Source organism: Aphelocoma coerulescens, chromosome 23 (genome assembly GCF_041296385.1).
Source record: "Aphelocoma coerulescens isolate FSJ_1873_10779 chromosome 23, UR_Acoe_1.0, whole genome shotgun sequence".
Taxonomy (NCBI): domain Eukaryota; kingdom Metazoa; phylum Chordata; class Aves; order Passeriformes; family Corvidae; genus Aphelocoma; species Aphelocoma coerulescens.
The window spans coordinates 7,630,454-7,650,456 of record NC_091036.1 but is presented as its reverse complement, the minus strand read 5'-3'; the positions used below and the strand labels follow the sequence as shown (position 1 = coordinate 7,650,456).

Below are 20,003 nucleotides of genomic sequence, written 5' to 3'. Positions count from 1 at the left end.
TGCCGCCGGATGTCCCAGCACAGCTCTGCCCATCCCGAGCCCGGTGCGTTGTCCCCAGGGAGAAAGGGGCAGCACCTGCCTTGTCCTGGCACTGCAGCAGGGCTTGGGGGGGACAAAGGTTCCATCCCCAGGGGAGGGGTCTTGGGGACATCTGAGCCCCGTGATTTTCTTCCTGGATTTCCCCAGGAGCCGCGGCTGGGGCTGAGCCCTCATAAAGGAGACAGTTCCCAGCAGCATCCCGGGACTGCGGAGAGGGGAGAGGCTCAAGGCAGTGCCCGGGTCAGGAGCGGCACCAAAACCCCCCGGGATCCACCTTCCAGCCGCAGCAGCACTGGCACCTCCTTCCACTCCCCGCTCCAGGGCCGGGGGTGTCCCGGGGCGGCCGGAGTCCCCCGCTTTGAGGAATTGCAGTGGGAATGTGTTTCGTGGCTGCAAATTACAGCCCTGAGCCGGGAGCCGTGACTCAGCCCCCGGGCATCCCGCAGCGCGTCAGCGCTCGCCTTGCTCACCTGCCCGAAATACCTGAACCCCGGGGTCCCCCTGGCCTGGGGCGGGACTCGGCTGGGTCACCCCACTGCAGGGGTGACCCGAGGGGTCCCTGGGCAGGATGAGGTGGCCGGGGATGTGGGGCAGGCGATGCCATGGGGGCCATAGCGGTGCCGGTTCGGTGGGTGCCACCCTTGCATCCCACGCGGGGCCTGGGCTGGTTTGTCCCCAGGCCAGGGGGACACCAAACCAAGAGGGTTTGGCAGGAACAGGCAAAGCCAGGCCACGGCTCCATCCTCACCGGGGGAGAGCAGCGGCTTTGCCACTCCAGTTGGAGGGGTGGGAGCACGAGAGGTGCCGGACACTGCCCATCCCGGACACGGAGGGGCAGCGGGAGCGCGGCAGCCCCGGGCAGTGCCCGGGTAACTCAGCTGCCCACGTGCTGGAGAGCGTCACTTGCAGCCTAATTTCAGTCATACCTTTCGAGCGAGAACTCCCCAAACCGAGGCATTTCCAGGATATTCTTGTTTCTGTCTTAAAGGGTGAGTAACTTTTTTAATGAGGGAGGACTGATGATCCCTCCAGGGCTGGGCTGTCACCGCTGAGCCACTGCCAAAGCACACGCAGTGCTGAGGCCGGGAGGTGGATGGGCCCCAGCGTGTCCCCCCCCGACACTCCGGTCCTGGCAGTGATGTCTTTTCCCTGTGTGTGAGCCCCCCGTGCCCCACATCCCCCTCTCCCTCCCAAAGCATGTTTGGACCGTGGTGGTGGCACCAAGGACAGGGAGAAAAGGGGCTCTGAGCAGGATGACCTTGTCCTTGCACGTATGTGCCGTGGTGTTTATGCCCCTTCCACAGCCCCCCATTCGTGAGCATTAAAGAGCTGCTGCCCCAGCCAGGAGATGGGCTTTCCCATGCCTCAGTTTCCCTCTGTGTGGTGGGGCAGGAGGGGAGTGAACGTCCCCATGGCCCCAGCAAGGACCAAAAGCCCTCAAAAAGCCATGAAATCCCTCCTCGAGTCACTGACTCCAGGCTCAGCAGCCTCAGCTCAGCAGAGCTCCGGCTTTCCCAAGAGGAGAGGCTGGCCCAGCAATGGGACAGGGTGTCCTGGAGCTGCCACCACCTGCAGCTGCACTGAGATGTCACCCGAGGCCCAAAAGCCCAAAGCAAAGGGAGCATCTGCACTCCCTGCCAGGCCCAAATTTGTGGCACTGAGATGGGTCATCCCCTGCCACAGCTGTAAAGGCACAAGTCATGCCAAGAAAAACAGCATGTGGTGTCCCCGGGAAGCCACCGAGCCTGGGGACACACAGGTCATGATGCCTGGGGAAAGGGATGTCCCCAGCCAGTGACAACCCAGGGGAGATTCAAGACAGCCCACGTCGGTGCTGTGTCCTTGTCCCCGCAGCCTGGCGGTGCCGTGTCCCCCCCACTCCCCGGGCAGCATTTTGCAGCAGCCGGGGGAGGTGACAGGTGCCATTCCCCAGCTCTGTGTCACCTGCACTAATGACACCCTGCGCTCCCTTTCATCTCAGGGCCTCCCAGGTGGCCCCTCTCCAGCGGCATCACTCATCATCCCTTCCAGGATGGGATGTGGCCGAGTCTGGGGGCCCAGGGTGGTGACACAGGGACCCCAGGCTGAGATCAGAGAGTGACAGCAGAGAGTGACACCCGTCATGCAGTGCAGTGGGTGCTCACAATGTCCCTGTGCCAAATCCAGCCTTGCTGTGGCCAGCATGGGGAAAACACCTCTTGGGACAACTGCAGCCAGCACAGCAGCCGGTGGCACAGCCCCAGGGACACGGGTCACCAGTGGGGAGGGTCTGGGGACAGCAAGCAGTGGTGGCACCTTCAGGATGGGCCGTGTGGGACTGACCGGGGCTGGACAGTGAACTCAAGTGACTGGGAGGTGTCCAGGAACTGTTTGCCGAGGGAGGATTTGGACACAGCCATGGAGAAGGACTCCACCTCCTAAACCCACAGCGGGCACGTGGACATGGGCATGTGCGTGGGGATGGCAGCGTGGGCGTGGGGACGGTGACGAGTGTGTGGGGACAGCAGCAGGTGTGCAGGGGACAGCGGGTGTTTGCCTGGCGACGGCGGCTTTTGTGCATGGGGACGGCAGGGAAATGCCTGGGGACGGCTGGAACCTGCCTGGGGACAGTTTGTGTCCGCCTGGGGACAGCTCTGCGTGTGCGAGGGGCAGCCGTGCACAGCCTGGCCGCTGCGGGCATGGAACAGGCAGTGCACGCTCGGTGACAGCTGCAGCGGGCACGGGGACAGCCGGGACACGGCTGACGTGAGCGCGGTGGCGGTGCCAGGGCGCTGCCGGGGAGCCCCCACCCCGACACCGCCGTGCTGCTCCCCCGAGGCGACGCTGGGTGACGTTGGTGGCTCCGGGAGAAGGGCTTGGTCCCTCCTGCTTGCTCAAGGAGTTGGCACACGCCCTGCTCAATGCCGAGTGGGACGGAGCCGGTCCCACGCGGGTCACGGAGTGCCCGAGGTCTCTTCACCTCCAGGCTGAAGAGACTTTCACCCATTGACCCACTCCCGCAGCTCTTCCAGCCCTTTCCCCCCCCCGTTCCCCACTGACCAGCCCGCCACGGCCACGGGGGGCTGCCGAAGGTCCCCAGCGCCCCGGGGGGCTCAGCTCAGGCGGGGAGGTTCCGCCTTTGCCCCCCGTCCGCCCTCCCGGCTGCCCCGGCTCCTTCCCCTGCCCCCGGCGTGCGGTGCCCCCGCTCCTCCCCACGCACACGCCGGGGCGCGCTCCGGCTCCACCCCGGCTGATTTCCCAGTGGGACGAAGCCGTGTCCGCCGGGCAGCCCCGGGATGCTGCCGGCCCCAGATCCGCGGGGCAAGCGGGGTCACGGCATCCCGAGGCGCCGCACCCCTGCCCAGCCCCTGTCCCACCCGCACATCTCCAAAGGGGCTCTGCCACCCTCGTGCCACCCCCGGGAGGCAGGATCCGCCCGGGTTTCACCCCAAGACGGTGATTATTCCTTAATTGCCAACAAAACAAACGAATAAAGCCCGGGCTGGCCCTCGCTGAGCTGGAAGGAAACGGCCCGGCTGCCATTCCCAGAGCCGGGTTCGCCGCCCGCGGCTCTTTGGGACAATCGCTCGGTGATGGACGTTAACGAGCGGCTCAGCCAGTCCGGCCGGAGCGCGTCAGCTCTTTCCAGTGGGCCGATGTTTCCTCCGGAGCCAGCAGCACCTCTGTCCCCCTCGGCCCGGGCGGCACCAGAGTCCATCCCAGCTCATCCCAGAAGCATCCGCAGCGCCTTGTCCGTCCCATCTCCACGTCTGATTCCTGACCCACCACCCAGGGCTGTCGCGGCTGGGAGTTCCTCAGGCCCCGAGCAGCCCTTCCTGAATCCCCCCAGCGGGATTGGTCCTGATCCCTAAAGCCCTTTAGGCTCTCAGCCCCTTGGGAAACCCTTCCTGATCCAGTATGTTTTGCCAGCAGCATCAAAAGGGTTTTGCAATGAGAGGCAGCTGCCTGATTTTATAATCAAGTTCCTTGGAAAATCACTTTCCACAGCACTGTCCTGTGCCCCAGGTCAGAGCCTCACGGGAGTAACCAGGAGCAGCTTTTAATCCCAATGGAGAAGCCTGGTGTAGTCACGCGATGCCCGGGAGCGGAGCACCACGGCACGAGGGGCATCCCCACGTGGGGACCCCGGTGGAGGGGACTCCAGCCCCCTGGGAACCACTCGGGCTGCCGGTGCATCAGGGAATGGGGAGGATTTCAGAGGGAATCTGGGCTCGGGACACCACTTCCCTTCTCTCCCCTCCAACCCCGGCTGCGGATGCTCCTGAACACCCCACTTCCCCCTGTTCCTCTTCCTGCAGCCAACTCCAGCTTCCAGCAGCAAACCCTTGGGATATGGCAGAGGCCTTGGCTTGGGAGACAGACTTTGCATCTTGGAAGACCTCTGCAGCGCCTTCCCTGAGGTGAAAAGTCCCAGGGTGGATGTTCAGGAGCTTCCAGAGGAGTTCTTGCAATAAAACCCTGTGAGGAGGGTGTGAAAATAAATCAGCACTGTCTCATCTCCCAGCAGGGCTTGTGGCTTCTAAGGATGGATCCAGGCACCAAGCAGGAACAGGGGATATGGGAGTGGCCACTGCAGATGCTGGACTTGCATCTGTCCATCCCTGGGACCTCGGGGCACCAGGCACCGGCTTGGCCGAGAAGGGCCTGCTGGAAATGTCTGCAGGGTGAAACGCTGCGGGGAAATGAGCTCTGCAAAGGGGTGGGAATTGTTGGGATGGAAGGAAATGGGCGGCCAGAGGCCGGAGACACGTCTGGCTCCAGGAGGAGGTGGTGGCTCGGCTGAGAGCAGGGCCATGTGCAGGGATTTAGGGGCCGGGTCTGAACTCCCGCAGCTCCATCACCCCAGGGTGTGACCCTGTGTCTGCTGGGTGCCAGAGCTGGCACAGGGGGGCCCTGGGACACTTCTGGCCAGGACCAGGGGCCTGGGGGAGCAGGGGGTGCCAGGATGGGGACACTGAGCTGTGGAGTGACAGGCCACGGGGTATCTGTGGGGTGTCAGACCATGGGGCATCATTCCATGGAGAATCAACGGGACACCAGCCTGCAGGGCATCAATGGGCATCGGTGGGCATCAGACCACAGAACATCTGTGGGGCACCAGGGTATAAATGGGGCATCACTGGGGCATCAGATCATGGGTATCAATGGGGCCTCAGTCCATGGAGAGTCAGTGGAGTACCAGGCTGTTGGGCATCAACGGGGCATCAGATTGTAGGGCATCAGTGGGAATCAGATCATGGGGCATCAGTGGGCATCGATGGGATATCAATGGGATATCGAAGGGTACCAACGCTGTGTCAAAGGGCATCAACGGGGCACCAAAGGGAACCAGCAGCACATCAAAGGGCACCAGTGTGGCATCAGTGTGAACAGTGGGACCCCAGAGGACCTCAGTGGGACATCGGTGGGGTCTCAAGGGGCACCAAGGGGGTCCCCGGGCGCACCCGGGCCGTCCCCTTCCCGCGTGTCCCGCGTGTCCCGCGTGTCCGGCCGGGATTCCCGCGTGTCCCGCGTGTCCGGCCGGGATTCCCGCGCGCCGCGGGGGCGGAGCTGCCCCGGGCCCGCCCCGCCCCTCGCCCCGCCCCTTCCCCATGGCCGCTCCGATTGGTCCGCGCTCCAGCCGCGCTCCTCCCCCTGAGCCGCCGCTCGGGCCGGGATTGGCGGGGGGCCGGGCCAATGGGGCGCGGCGCGGGCCTATATAAGGCGCGGCGGGGGGCGGGCGGGCGCAGCGCTCGGCGGAGCCGGTGGCGGGCGGGGGGCGGCCGGGGCCGGTTCTGTGCGAGTCCCTGCGGGCACCGACCGCGCTCCCGCCGCGCCCCGCGCAGCCGCCCCTCGCCGGCGCCACTTGGGGGTTGGGTTTTTTTTTTTTTGTTTTTTTTTTTTTTTTTTTCTTTTCCCCCTATTTTTAAATTTTCCTCCCGCTTCCCCTCCCCACCCGGCACTTCCGGCTGGTTTCCGGGTGCGCGGCTCCTTTTCCGGCGGCGTTCGGCGGGGGCGATGCTGGTGGCGGCGGCGGCGGGGGCCGCTCCGGGCGGCGCGGAGCAGCGCGGGAGCCGCTTCAGCGTCCTGACGTGGGAGCAGGTGCAGCGCCTGGACCAGATCCTGGGGGAGGCCGTGCCCATCCACGGCCGCGGCAACTTCCCCACGCTGTCGGTGCGGCCCCGCACCATCGTCCAGGTGAGCGCCGGGGCTGGGGGGCTGCAGGGGGGCGCGGGCCGTGCTCCGTCGCCCCGTTCGACTCTGCCCCGCTCCAGCGGGGGTCAGGGAGAAAATAAAAGTGCTGAGGCGGCGATAAGCGGCCCGTCGGGCCCCGAGCCAGCCCGGCCGGGCACCCTCGGCCTCCCCCCGCCGGGCCCGGGGCAGAGCGGCCGGTGCGGGTCCGCCGCGGGGAGCGCAGAGCCTTTGAATGGTTCGGGTTGGAAGGGACCTTAAAGATCCTTGAATACCCTCAGCTGGAGTGGACCCACAAGGAGTCCAGCCATGGCTCTGCACAGGACACCCCCAGAAATCCCCCTGTGTGTCTCAAAGCGTTGTCCAAATGCTGCTTGACTTCTGGCAGGCTTGGAATTCGGGGAAAGCATCTTGTTCCAGCACCCTGCTATGGGCAGGGGCACCTTCCACTAGAGCAGGTTGCTCCCAGTCCTGTCCAGCCTGGCCTGGTTGCGCCAGGGGGAGTTAAAAGTTTTGGGGGGACTGGCCCCCATCGTTCTGGGCATGCTGTGTGCTCAGCTGGCTCCACTTCCCAGTCCTGGGGGTCTTGGTGGGGCTGGCCCTTGCCAACAGCCACAACAGGAATGTCTAAAGCTTGAGGCCCCTCCTGAAAAGCTCCCATGCCTTTGAAATGCATGCCCCATCCCCGGAGCTGCTGCAGCTTGTGCCATAGATCCTGCTTAGCTTCCTCCCCTCTTACGTTGTTCCGCCTCTTTTTGAGTTAATTTGTTGCCCTAAAAAGCAGTGAAATGTGTGTGGCCAGGGCTAAAGTGGCTTTTTTTGGAGTACGAAATGGCTTCGTGCTGGTGGACATGTTGGGCTCGTGTTGGAAGAGGCAGAGTTATTAATTCAAAGGCCGGATCAAATGTCCATGTCCTTTGATTTCTGGGCACCACTGACTGAGTCCTCCAGAGCCTGCCCGAGACTTTGGCTTCTTCACGAGCTCCTGTTAGTTTAGCCATCAAGTAATAACTGTGTTTAATATTAAACTAACAATGTAGCTCGAATGAGCTGATGCATATTCATATTTGGGAGGCGACTTCATTCCTCAGTAATGACTCATCAAATGTAAAATCGGGCATGTTGGCTTCTAATTAAAAAGCCTATTCACGGCGCTAAAACCCAACTGGCTTTCACAATAACCGGGATTTTGGGGCCTCAGCTGCTTGAGAAATAGTTAAAGTTAAGTTTGAGAGACGGAAAGGTGACATTTGAAAGGCTGGTTTGGAGTTCCTCGAGTTCCTGCCGCATCTGTCGGGGGCAGAAGCGCTGGGCTCTGGCTGCTCGAGCTTCGAGCTGAATGACAGACGAGAGCTGCAGGCAGGACGCTGCCCTTGTCTGTGGCAGCACCACAGCACTGAGCAGCATCAAATATTCCAGCAGTTATCCCTCTCTGGTTCCACGAGGCTGCGGCGATCCGGTGTCGGGGCTGCTCAAAAGGATGCTGCCAGCAGCAGCTTCAAACACGGGATAACCGAGGGCTGTAATTGTGCCCGGCCGTGAGGGCAGACCCTGTGTTTAGGGCTGACTAAGCTGGAACAAGTAACCCAAAAGGCAGTTATTTATCCTGTTGTTGTTGTTGTGGGAGGTGGGAAGCAGCAGGTCAGGACGCAGCAGGATTTGCTCCTGCCTGGCTGTCAGAGTCAATTATCCCAACCACACGGAAGGTGAGCTGCTGTTTTGGGAAGCAGGTCAGCCACTGCCTAACCCTGGAAATATCCAACCCTCTGGGGAAAAATGCAGCCCTGAACCCACTGCCTGCAGCCAGGAGGGATGAGCTCCAGGTGTGGAGGTTGGTGGGTGGGAGCTCCCAGGGAATGGCAAAGTGCTCTGCTCCCTGCTGCTCTGCAGGTTCGAGATTTCTGGGATGATTTGGGACAAAGCTGACTCCAGCAATTTGGGTTTTTCCCCTGTTTTCTGAATACGTCTCACACGGACAGACCTGGGGAACTCGAGTAAGCTTGGAGCTTGTGGGTCTGGAGTGCTGTAGGTCCTGAGCCATGCCTAGAAAGGGGTTAAGCAGATGTTCTTTGGGGTTAGAAAATTAATCTGGAATGAGATCTTCTCCAAGCACTGGGCCCAGCTCTGCATCTAACACTTTGTGACCTATATTTCGTCTCTCTAAGCCTGAGAGCACAAAATTCTTTAACTCCACGAGCAGTGCTGGAGCCGTGCCCCGGGTGAGTGACTCCAGCTGGCAACAAATGAGACCAGGAGCTCCCCTGGGTCACCTGAGTGATGTTTGTTCAGTTTGGGGGAAAAACCCTGTGTGTCTTCTAGGAGCAGATTAATTTTTTCAAACTCTCTGCCTTGGAAAACAACTTCTCTCACTGGCTGGACTGGCTGTGCTGGTGGGGACTTGGGGCTTGCAGTGGTGGATGGTTCCCTGGTTAACTGTTGCCTGACATGTGACTGTCACCACGGGCTTGGCGCTGAGCCCGGCTGCATTCCCAGCTGGAGCAGGGATGGCTCATGTCAGGGAGAGAGGGGAAGCACCACCAGGGAAGCTGCCTTGTGAGCCTGAACAGCCCCCCAGGTGTGCAAACATCAGTGGGTTTGCTCTGAGATGTTTTTGTGAAGGCAGCAGAACTTGCTGGTGGCCCTTGGCTGGGTCACCGAGGGTCTGGGATGTGACGAGGGTTTCATGCTGCAGTCCCTGACCTTTTGTGTGTTCTTCCTTCCAAACAAAACCCATGGAGGGGCAGTTTTACAGCTGCTAAGACCAGGACTGCAGGGCTTCTGATCTGCCTCAGAACGGCTCAGGCCCATGTTGGCCAAGAGGGTTTGGCCCTTCTGACACAGCTTTGAATTAAAATTCACACTTTGGGCAGCCAAAATGCAGAGTTCATGGGGCCTCTCAAACTAGGGCAGGCTCACTGGGCTGAAGGGCCCAGCCAGACTGGCTCTTAGTGATCCAGTTTGTCCATTTGTGTCCCAAGCTTTGGCTCTTTCAAGCCACAGCCTTGCTCCAGGCTGGCTGGTTGGGACTCCCAGGAGAATGGGAAATGGCTGGAGGGGAACATGTAAGCAGGATGAGAGGTGGGAAGAGCTTCTGCTGGAAGGTGCAAACCCAATATTCCTGGGATCTTTGAGCTGAGTTAAACTCAAATTATAAGCTGGTGTCCAGATAGTTTATTTTATGGTCTTGGGGGTTATTTTAGCCTCCTGCTTGTTAAGTAATCAGGCAGGTGATTCAGCTTCCCTGTAAATGAACAAAGCTTTGGAGGGGCTGCTGGGTGTGCCAGCACTGAGCAGGCAGCATTAAAATCACCGGAGTAACACCCGTAAGATGAAAGCTGCCTCTTGTGCTTGATAGCACGCCAAGCTCAGCACGAAGCTCTGACACACTGGAAATTGTTAGGATACACTTACTAGTTGGGACATGAACTTGCATACGCCTGGCTGGGGCTTTTGAGCTGCTCTGGCATCTTGATTTGCCTTTAATGAATCTTGACAGGCCGAAGGGGATGGTTAAAAGGAGTGAGCCACCCTGATTAAAGCCATGGGGACTGCTGCAGATTGGGCTGCCACCTCCTATTTGGGGTCAGTTTGGGGTCGGCTGGTCTTGGCTTGGTCACTGGAACTGGGAGGGGATGAAGAGGGCAGAGACCACCCCAAAAAAATGGGGTCAGGAAAGCTCTCCAGGTCAGTGTGTGGGGAAGGCAGGGAGAGCAGACACTGCACTGGAAGCAGAACCGCTGATCATGTGCAGTCAGATCTCTCTAATGCCAGGGAATAAGTAAAGGAGAGCCACCCCCAGCTGCTGGCAGGACTCGGGATGCTTTCCAAAGTGACCTATTTCCAATGGATTAGCTTTTTATTTTACTGTCTTGCACTGGAGTGACCCACATAAGCGCTGGGAGTGAATCCTGCTGTCCCCAGGCTGCTCCAAGAATCCCTCCTTGCCTCTCACTGACTCTCTCTCTGTCTCAGGTTGTCCGTAGCCGCCTGGAGAAGAAAGGAATCACAGTCCACAACGTCAGGTTGAACGGCTCAGCAGCCAGTCACATCCTACACCAGGACAGTGGCTTGGGGTACAAGGACCTGGACCTCATTTTTGGCGTGGATCTGAAGACCGAAGACGTTTTCCAGCAGGTTAAAGATGTGGTCATGGATTGCCTGCTCGACTTCCTCCCCGAAGGTGTCAACAAGGACAAGATCACCCCCATGACCCTGAAGGAGGCCTATGTGCAGAAGCTGGTGAAGGTGTGCAACGAGACCGACCGCTGGAGCCTCATCTCGCTCTCCAACAACAGCGGCAAGAACGTGGAGCTCAAATTCGTGGACTCTCTGCGGCGCCAGTTCGAGTTCAGCGTGGACTCCTTCCAGATCATCCTGGACTCGCTCCTGCTCTTCGGGGAGTGCTCGGAGAACCCCATGGCCGAGAACTTCCACCCCACGGTCACTGGGGAGAGCATGTACGGGGACTTCGAGGAGGCCATGGACCACCTGCGCAACAGGGTCATCGCCACCAGGAACCCCGAGGAGATCCGGGGCGGGGGGCTCCTCAAGTACTGCAACCTCCTGGTGAGGGGCTTCAAGCCCAAGTCGGAAGTGGATATGAAGGCACTGCAGAGGTACATGTGCTCCAGGTTTTTCATAGACTTCTCTGACATCAGCGAGCAGCTGAGGAAGCTGGAGTGTTACCTCCAGAGCCACTTTGTGGGCATGGAGAGCAACAGATATGACTATTTGATGACCCTGCACAGGGTGGTCAATGAGAGCACAGTCTGCCTCATGGGACACGAGAGGAGGCAGACCCTGAACCTCATTGCCATGCTGGCCGTGAGGGTCCTGGCTGAGCAGAACATCATCCCCACGGTCACAAACGTTACCTGCTACTACCAGCCAGCCCCTTATGTCAGTGAAATTAACTTCAACTACTACGTGACCCACGTGCAGCCCTTCCTGCCTTGCAATCAGTCTTACCCCACGTGGCTTCCCTGTAACTGAGCCAGGACAAACTCCAGGGTCTGTCCTCCAAGGTATTTCCCTGCCTTGGGGGGTTGGGAGGGAGGGGAGGGGGGAAAAACTAAAACCTACCAACCTTCCTAGAACTGCATCAAAAGGAAACTTCCCTGGACTCTTGCTCGAGTGTCTCGTTCCTGGGGTTGTTGGAACGAGACCTGTCTGCTGTACACTGTGATGGGAAGTGCAGTGTTATGGAAATGACTCCTTATGGAATTCTGGAGGCAATGGGGTGGGGGGGTGTGTGAGGGGAGACTGTAGAATTACGCTAAGGTAGAGCTGCACTGCCCTGAAATGGATCTGAATTGTGGTTTGTTTTTTTTTTTTAGTGCAGGAGGTGTTATGGGTGTGCAAACTTGTGGTTTCTGCCGAGAGAAGCCAGAGTGGCTAATTCCTTTGAAGGACCAAAGAATCCTGTTTAAGTGCCTGTAACAATATAAACACAACTGTACTGTAAACCTTTATTATTTTTTTGCGGGGGCTGATGGCCCAGAGCTTGAGTGGGGAATGTCTGAAGAGGAAAATGTTTCTGTCGTGGGTGGGGAGGGTCGCAAGATCATTTCTTATCCTGGCTGAGGCCAGAGCAGGTTCTGTGTCACTGAGGGTTTGGGCATGACTTGCTGCCTGTGAAGGACCAGCTGGAGCAGAGAGCTGCCAAAGAGGGGCTGCACAACGCAGGGGGGATTGGAATGGCTACGTGGAAAAGCCTGAAACTGGGAACACCAGGGAGGGGGGAGTGCATGGAGGAAAAAGCTGTGCAGAGCTTGCTGGAGAAAAGGCAGCAGGGTCCTACACACGAGTTTCTTCAAGCTCCCAAGTCTGCAGTGCCAAAATATAGTTGAGTTCCTAAATGACGAGGCAGATGATTTGTCCAGGAGCCTGCCCCAGGCTGCCATACCTGATCCTGTATTTTCTAGGGGAATTTGAAATGCTGCTCTTCCGAATTTTTTTTTTTTTTTTTTTTTTTGGCATGCAGTGTGGTTTTAATGCACAGAGCCAGAGGCCAGCTGGGCTGTTGGGGAAGGTGAGGCTTGTCCTTTGAAGCACAAACCAGCCAGGTCACTGGTCAGTCATTTCCAGCCGTTGCTGTGTCCTCCAAGGAGGTGGACAGACCTCTTCCATGCTGGAGACCCTCCCTTGGGCAGGTCTTATCTCCAAAGCAGCCAATTCCCAAGCAGCTCTGTGATTCCCTGTGTGAGCCACTGATAGCATTTGAAATTCATTCTCTAGCTAGAAATGGAGCCTGGGGTGGGGGGATGAAGTTAGTTGGCCTTAAAAAAAAAAGTCTTCTAAACAGACCCTCTGGTGTTGTGAGGGTTTGGCTCTCTCAGTCCAAAGTGGCTTTGAAGTTGTTGGGTGTCCGGAGCACAAAAGTTTTTCACGGAGGTGCCTGGATTGCTGTGCTCGCGAGACGTCTCTGATTTCCCCGTGCAGGGAGGGAGAGGCGGGCAGGCAGCAGGCATTCCCTAGGGATGCTGCTCCGGGAACACCACGGCTTCCTGGTGCTTCCTCCGAGGCTGACGTACTCGAGTATCTTTACTAACTTGTGGTTTTTTGGTTTTTTTTTTTTTGTTTTTGTGACAAAACTGTAACAGCCGGGCAGATTGAAATAAAGACTAGATCCTTGGAATGTGCATAGCCAGATTGGTACCTTTCTTGGGGTAGGGGCAATGCGGATGGGGAGTAAGGGTGGGGGTGGCTCTTGCACCTGACATGGACGAGCCCAGCTGAGCTTGGTCCAGCTCTGCTCCCTCCCCACTCGGAGCTGGAGGAGTGGCACCAACCACCGTGTAGCTATTGCAGGTTTCAGCTGCCTCCCCGCAGAGCAGCTTTGCTTTCACGGCCAAGTCCCCTAACTCCCCGGAGCCTCATCCCTGTGGTGGGAGCTTGAGATTTGCCAGTGCAAGGTAAAACTGGTTTAAGGGCTGCTTTTGGGAGCTTAAGTGTGCCACTTTTGTGGCTTCAAGGAAGATGAGATTTTTTTCTTGCATTTTAAACTGAACATAGATGCCATGTAGGTTGTTTTTTACAGGCTGCTCCTACCCAACAACACACTAAACTGAGATTTCCTCCTTCCCTTTGAGATGTCCAGAAAGATCCCCTACAGCCAACAGCTCGACAGGGCGACTTACCATTGCGATTGCACTTTTGATTGATGGAGTGTGTGTGGTGGGACTCTTGTGAATGGGTTGAACCTGAATTTTTCTAGACCTTGCAGTGATACTGTGCTGCCTCCTGTGAGGGGGCAATTGGAAGATTCCAGTAGCTTGAATGGCACTGATTTCTTTTTTTTTTTTTTTTCATTGTTCTGTTTGTTTTAAATGTCTTTTTTTTTCCTACACCTGTATCACTTGTCATGCAATGGGCTTGACATAGACTCACTAGATTCTTTAGAATCTGTTACGAATAAATACAGTGTATTCAAATTTGTTGGATTACTTTTATTTGCTTGTCCATCTGGGTAGTGTCATGAGGAGGAGGTGACCCGACCCTGTTCCCCCCAAAAGCCAGGCTTGGAACCAACTGGGCACCTTGAAAGGGGCGAGCTGAGATCCTGGTTCTGGATCTGCCCAGGTGCTCCTGTATCTCAAGCTGCTCCATCCCTCAGTCCGGAGCAGCTCTGAATCCCTGGGAGTGTTGTAGCTGTTGTCAGGTCACTCCTGCAGCCAAGGGAGGTTTCTATTCTAAACGCTGTTCTTTGCTGTTGTGCATTTTCCCTTTTGCTGGTGCTCCTCGCGGTGCTGGGGGGGGGAGGGTGGCCCGAGGTGGCAGCCTGGTGCCCGTGGTGGTCTGAGGTCCCTGCGGTGGGGGTGGCACTGGGAGACTCTCCCTGCTGCTGTGAGCAGCGAGAGGTGACTGGAGTAGCTGGGACTTGGTTCTTGTGTGTAGCTGCCCCACCTGCGGAGTGGTTCCTCTCAGAGCAGGGGAGGCTGAGAGGCTGTGGAGGGTTTATCTCCCAGGAAAAGCTGTGTTTGGGCCAGATTCCCATGGGACGGCTGGCAGCTGGGCGCAGCTCCTCCAGCCCTGGCTGCCCTCCAGCCTAAGATGAAGTTTCACTTCCCCCTGTCAAGCTCCAGGCAGTTCTGGTTCCACTGCAACAATGGAGCTGACGAGGTGCCAGTCTCTCTTTGAGACAAACTTGCTGGCTCGGCATCTCCAAATTTTTACAGTCGCGGGCCAAAGCTTCCCTCTGACAACAGGGCTGGGATGTTCTTGCTGGGCTGGCACTGTCAGAGTCCCTGTCCCTGCTTGAGCAGGCTCTGCCTTTGCAGAGCTCATTTCTCTCCACACCTGCTGGGTTTAGAGATGTTTCCCTCTTTCTGGCACAAACTCAGCGTGGTCTCCTGCCTTTCCCAAGTGTGTCTCACGTATGGAAGCAGCTCTGAAGTATCTTAGTCCCTCAGCTGTCTTCTGTGTGGGTGGCTGGTGCTGGTGTTGATGCTGTGGTGAATGAGCTGCCTCCGGATTTGTGACCCTGAGCAGAGCAGCAAAAGCCCTGACAGAGTCGGCTCAGCATTGTTGGAGCGGATCAGACCATACAAAAGGATGTTGGTGGAAAGTACTCGTTGTGATCAGAAAGGAGCTATCAATGTTTACAGCCGAGATTCCGATCCCTCTTTTGTTAATTGTCAAATAAAAAAACCCCTATATATTTTCTCACAGCCTGTAGTCTGTCATTATTTTCCTCTTTGAGCAGAGGGGGTGATGGAGAAGTCAGGACGTGCCTGAGGATCTGGTGGGTGAAATTTAGACTCCAGTGCTGCTGCAGTGCTTCCCCCAGCCTTGGCTGTGCAGCGTGGCTCCGAGGGCAGGCGTGTGTGGGGTGGCTGTCCCTTTACAGCAGCTGTCTATAAATACAGCCCCTATACTTAGCCCAGTGGTCTGGGCAGTGCCCAGCTCGGGAACTGGTGGTGGTGGAGGAGCTGGTGGTGCGGTGCAGCGCATGGGGCTGCTGGGTGCTCCGTGCCTGGAGATGCATCCAAAAATACTCAGCCTTGCAGCAGCAGGATCACTCCTGGGGCTGCCGATGCGGCTTTTACAGCTGCAGCTTTTCCTCCTGGAAGGACACCTGGCCGTGCTCCAAACTCACTGAAACGGCAGGAATTTGTCTTGACTCCAGCATGCAAGAAGCATCTTGCTCCAACCCTCCTGCTTCCAGCTGTCCTTAATCTGCGGGCCTGGTGCCGAGGGTGGCACCAGCTCTGTGCAGGCGGCTGCTAGACCCAGCATGGCATTTAAATTTTATTTTAATCTCTCTATTTAGCTTTTTCCTTGCGGCGTGCCAGTGTTTCTCCCTCGCTGCCCTTCTCCTCCTCCTCCTTCTCGTCCCCGGGAGCCGCTGGGGCAGCGCGGGTGTGAAGGCTGCTATTGGAGCTGCTGCAGCAGGGGAGAACAGCCTGTCTGTGTGGCTCCTCTTGCCATTTATAGCCGTGCTCGGGGCTCCAGCACACGGGTCCTTGTGCTCCAGCACCCGCTGCCAAGCACGGGACAAACGCTCCATTGATGTGCCCGTTCCCGGAGGGTTCTGTGCTCCCGGGACGGGGCTGAGCTGCCTGGGGATGGCACAACCCCCCTGCCCGGTCCGAGCCTTGCAGGGGAAGGCTGAGGCTGAGAAATGTGTGGGGACTCTGTCATTGACCCCCGATGTTATCTCCTGGTCCTGCTGCCGGATCTGGTGCAGGCTTTTCTGTTCCCAACAGGGTTTGTGCTCCTGCTGGAGTTGTGGAATACCCTGGCTTGGAAGGGAACCACACAGATCATCAAGGACAACCCCAAGCGTGCTTCTGAGAGTTGTCCAGACTCTTCCTGACCTCTGGCAGACTCGGTGCCACGACCACTTCCCTGGGGATCCAATTCCAGTGCCCAGCCACCCTCTGGGTGTAGAACCTTTGTGTGCTCAGGCGGAGGAACCTTTAAAAAGCCTTTTTTTCCTCTGTACCGGGACTATTTGCACTGTTCAGCTCCAAATACAGGTTGCCACAGCTTTTTTGGCTAGCAGCTCTGTGATTTCCCTGACAACCACCTTCTCTCACCTCTGACTTCTTGGATCCAGCCTGGAATGAGCAGCTCAGGCATTCCCTTCCCTCCTGAGCCATCGCAAGAAGAGATCAGCTCGTGCAGAGCCTCTTGCCTGCTCCGCAGCATTCCAGCTTCCCCCAAAATCCCAGCGTGCCGGATGCCTGCTCTTCCCTGCTCCTTTTCTTTGGAGGAATGAACCACACGTGGCCAAGCTGCCACTGGGGTGGAAGTTGCTGTTGGTTTGCTGCTCCCAAGCCCGGGTGGATCCCCGAGCTCGGACACACATTCCAGCTTGTAGAAACACGATGGCTCTGACAAATTTGATTGAAATCCTCTGCTGGCACCCCGAGGTATTCAGGGGAATGATTGACAGCCATCGCAGAGGCGTTTCCTGAGGAAAGGAGGAAAAGGAATCCATGGCCTTGTCACCGCAGCCCGAGGTGTTGCACAACGGAGCCGTGAGATCGGCCAAGGACGGGGCGTCCTTGCACTCCTGCACCCCAGCCCCTGCACGTCCCACCAGCAATGCCAAGGGGAAATAGTGACATTCCCAGGCGGGACGAGGGCTGGTGGGTGTGACGGTGGCTCTGGAGACAGGCGGGAGGCTGGAGCGGCGCCCGGGGAGGCGCAGGGCGGTGTGAGATGTGTTATCTCTCTCGGTGCAGGTGAGAACTCGCATTTTCACTCCCAGCATCTCAGGATTCTCGCAGCCGTTCCCACCTCTCCCTGCTGGCCGGGAGGTTCCCTGTGCTGACGGATGGGGACGGGATGGGGACGCAACCCTGGCGGGGCCGGCTGCTTGGGGTGGTTGATCCTTGCCCTCTCCACCACCACGGTGTGTTTACCCTCCTTATCTTGCCCCTATCAAAGCCCGGGCTCAGCAGGAGCAGTGTCACCCTGCCTTCAAAGGAGAAGCCACGGCGCCGCGCTCCCTGGGCTGTTTGTGTGGCCTATATTTTTGCCTTGTAATCCAAGGAGGAGCTGGAGGTATGGACACCCCTCCAGCCCTCCTCCCTTCCCCCCGTAGCCGGCGTGGCTGGAACAGCTGATTACTGCAAGCATCCCTCTACTAATGTGCAATTACAGGTGGCTTGGGCTGAAATCCCGGCTAAATCCTCGTGCCCGGGGTGTGACTCACCCAGCGACTGCTCCCCTGATGGATCCTGGATGCATTCCTGAAAGACTGGACATAATGGTTAACGTGCCACTCACCAACCACCCTTCCCAAATGTCACCAGTGTAACGAGTTTAGCCAGTCCCTTCCTCTGCTCCTCCTTCCCCACAGCCCTGGATGGTGCCGGCACGTTCGGATGGCCAGGCCGAGCACCCAGGGCGTGATCCCCCTTCGCAGAGGGGTTTTCTAGCAGGGCCCAGGAGGAATCAGTCCCTCAAAGGATGCTCGTCTGCCTGGGGGTGTTTCAGCTGAGGTCAGAGACTAAAAAGCCCCAGACTGGGGATGGTGGGAAGGCAGGACGGACACGGCCCTTCCCCACAGCGACAGAGTGAGGGATGGCGGAGCACGTGTCGCCTCCTCCGCAGCGCCGGGGCTGCTCCCAGCACAGGCAGCCCTGGGCTTTGGGAATGTGCCTTTCCAGAGAAGAAGGGAGCCTTTGGAGCCAACCTGCTCATTTGGGGCAGGGTGCTGCTGTTCCGGCTCGTGCCGGTGACGGAGGGCACAGGGTGCCGTGAGTAAGAGCATCCTCACCACCGCCCCACGTCACCGCTGAGCTCACCCCGGGAGGGGCCAGGGCCCTCCACCCCCACTAATGCCCAGGGAACTGGAGATGGTCGGCGTTGCTGATGGCAATAATTGCCCCCTGGTTATTTAGCTGATGATTTGTTTTATCCAGGCAGGCTGAGGTACGTCCGACCCCAACCCATCCGCCCCGAGGCCGTCCCGGGTGTGCAGGGAGCCAGGAGAGACCAGGGGCTGGCACAAACACAGGCTGGGTGGGGAATGGAGGGAGAGCAGCCCTGGGGAGAAGGACTCGGGGCTGCTGGTGGATGAGAAGCTCAGCAAGGCCTGGAAATGTGCATTCACAGCCCAGAAATCCAACCCTGTCCTGGGCTCATCCCACAGCCTGGGCAGCAGGGGAGGGGTGGTTCTGCCCCACTCAGGTGAACCCCACTTGCAGACCCCTGGGGAACAACAGCACAAGGACCTGGAGCTGCTGGAGAGAGCCCAGAGGAGGCTGTGGAGATGCTCTGAGGGCTGGAGCCCCTCTGCTCTGGAGCCAGGCTGGAGAGCTGGGGGTGCTCACCTGGAGAGGAGAAGGCTCCAGGGAGAGCTCAGAGCCCCTTCCAGGGCCTAAAGGGGCTCCAGGAGAGCTGGAGAGGGACTGGGGACAAGGGCCTGAAGTGCCAGGACAAGGGGGAGTGGCTTCAAACTGACAGAGGGCAGAGTTAGGTTGGATATTAGGGATAAATTCTTCTCTGTGAGGGTCCCCTGGCAGCTCCAGCAGCTCCCCACAGCCCCAGGTAAATGCAAACCCCCCTGGCAGCTGGGAAGAGGCAGCTCCTGCCTCCAGGCCAGGCGATGGCAGATGCTGGTGGCTGGGATCCAGGGGCTGGGCTGGAGCCTGTCCCCAGGGCAGCTGGTGGCTTTTAGGGGAGGCTGTGCCGGGGTTTGGGTGCCAGGGCTCATGTCTGTGGGCAGGCAGGGAGCTGCTCTGCTCCCCTGTTCAGCAGCTCCTCACTCACCCTCACATGGGTGGGAGGAAGGCTCATGCTGCAGCCTAAACCCCCGAAAGCCGGGATTACCGGCATTATCCCGTAATTGAGGAGATTCCTGCTCTCATTAAGCCCCATCAGTGGCTGCTGCCCCCTTCCCTTCCCTTCCCTTCCCTTCCCTTCCCTTCCCTTCCCTTCCCTTCCCTTCCCTTCCCTTCCCTTCCCTTCCCTTCCCTTCCCTTCCCTTCCCTTCCCTTCCCTTCCCTTCCCTTCCCTTCCCTTCCCTTCCCTTCCCTTCCCTTCCCTTCCCTTCCCTTCCCTTCCCTTCCCTTCCCTTCCCTTCCCTTCCCTTCCCTTCCCTTCCCTTCCCTTCCCTTCCCTTCCCTTCCCTTCCCTTCCCTTCCCTTCCCTTCCCTTCCCTTCTCTCCTTCTCAGAGCAGGGGTCCCCACTACTCCCCTATGCCCTGGACCTCTCCAAAGGCACCACCAGCCCTGAGTGGGGCTGGGGACCCAAAAGCTCTGGAGTGACCATGGGGCTTCTCCCAGCCCCCGGCTCAGGCCACCAAGAGCTGTGGGATCAAAAGTGTTGAGATGTTTTTTCCCCCTCTGCTCTCAGGGAGGAGCTGCCTATGTTTGCCTGCTGTGGGTGAAGCTCCATTCTGTGCCCCAGGTTCTCTCCCTGGCAGAGCTGCCTGTGCTCCCTGCAGCCCCGGAGCGCAGCGTGGTCACTGCCGAGCCTGTCCCCATCCCTGCGCTGGCTCCATCACCGCCCTGAGGAAGAGGAGGATGCTGAGATAACCAAGGAGCTCAGACAGCACAGGATCCCGCTGCTCCCGTGCATCCCAGCAGATTAATGGCTTGAGAGGAGGTGCTGCAGCATGGCCAGGGCAGGAAAAAAGTCAGGCTCAGGGGAGTTGGCTCCTGCATGGATGGAGAGGGAGGTGGGAGCACCCCCGTCTGCCCCGGGACGTGGTTCTGCATCCCACTGGAGCTCAGGGGAGGTTTTCTGGTGTAAAGGGGTGTCAGCAGGGGCCACATGGCAGAGCCTAAATTCCAGCACAAGGTTTTGGGCATTGGGAAGGGACATGGAGCACAGC

The 20,003-nt window shown here is 58.5% G+C and overlaps 1 protein-coding gene across 1 annotated transcript; it reads left to right on the top strand.

Annotated features, from left to right (window-relative positions):
* Positions 1 to 5,778: 5,778 nt before the first annotated feature.
* On the top strand, positions 5,779 to 12,851 carry TENT5B (terminal nucleotidyltransferase 5B). The gene is made up of 3 exons (XM_069035955.1): positions 5,779 to 6,216; positions 10,183 to 11,234; positions 11,547 to 12,851. Exons 1-2 carry the CDS (start codon positions 6,037 to 6,039, stop codon positions 11,200 to 11,202), a joined length of 1,200 nt encoding a protein of 399 aa, XP_068892056.1. The 5' UTR covers positions 5,779 to 6,036; the 3' UTR covers positions 11,203 to 11,234; positions 11,547 to 12,851.
* Positions 12,852 to 20,003: the final 7,152 nt, after the last annotated feature.

Coding starts and splice junctions, on each gene's coding strand:
- TENT5B (XM_069035955.1), top strand. CDS start 6,037: ATGCTGGTGGCGGCGGCGGCGGGGGCCGCTCCGGGCGGCGCGGAGCAG. Junction 6,217..10,182: donor GGCCCCGCACCATCGTCCAG/GTGAGCGCCGGG, acceptor TCTCTGTCTCAG/GTTGTCCGTAGCCGCCTGGA.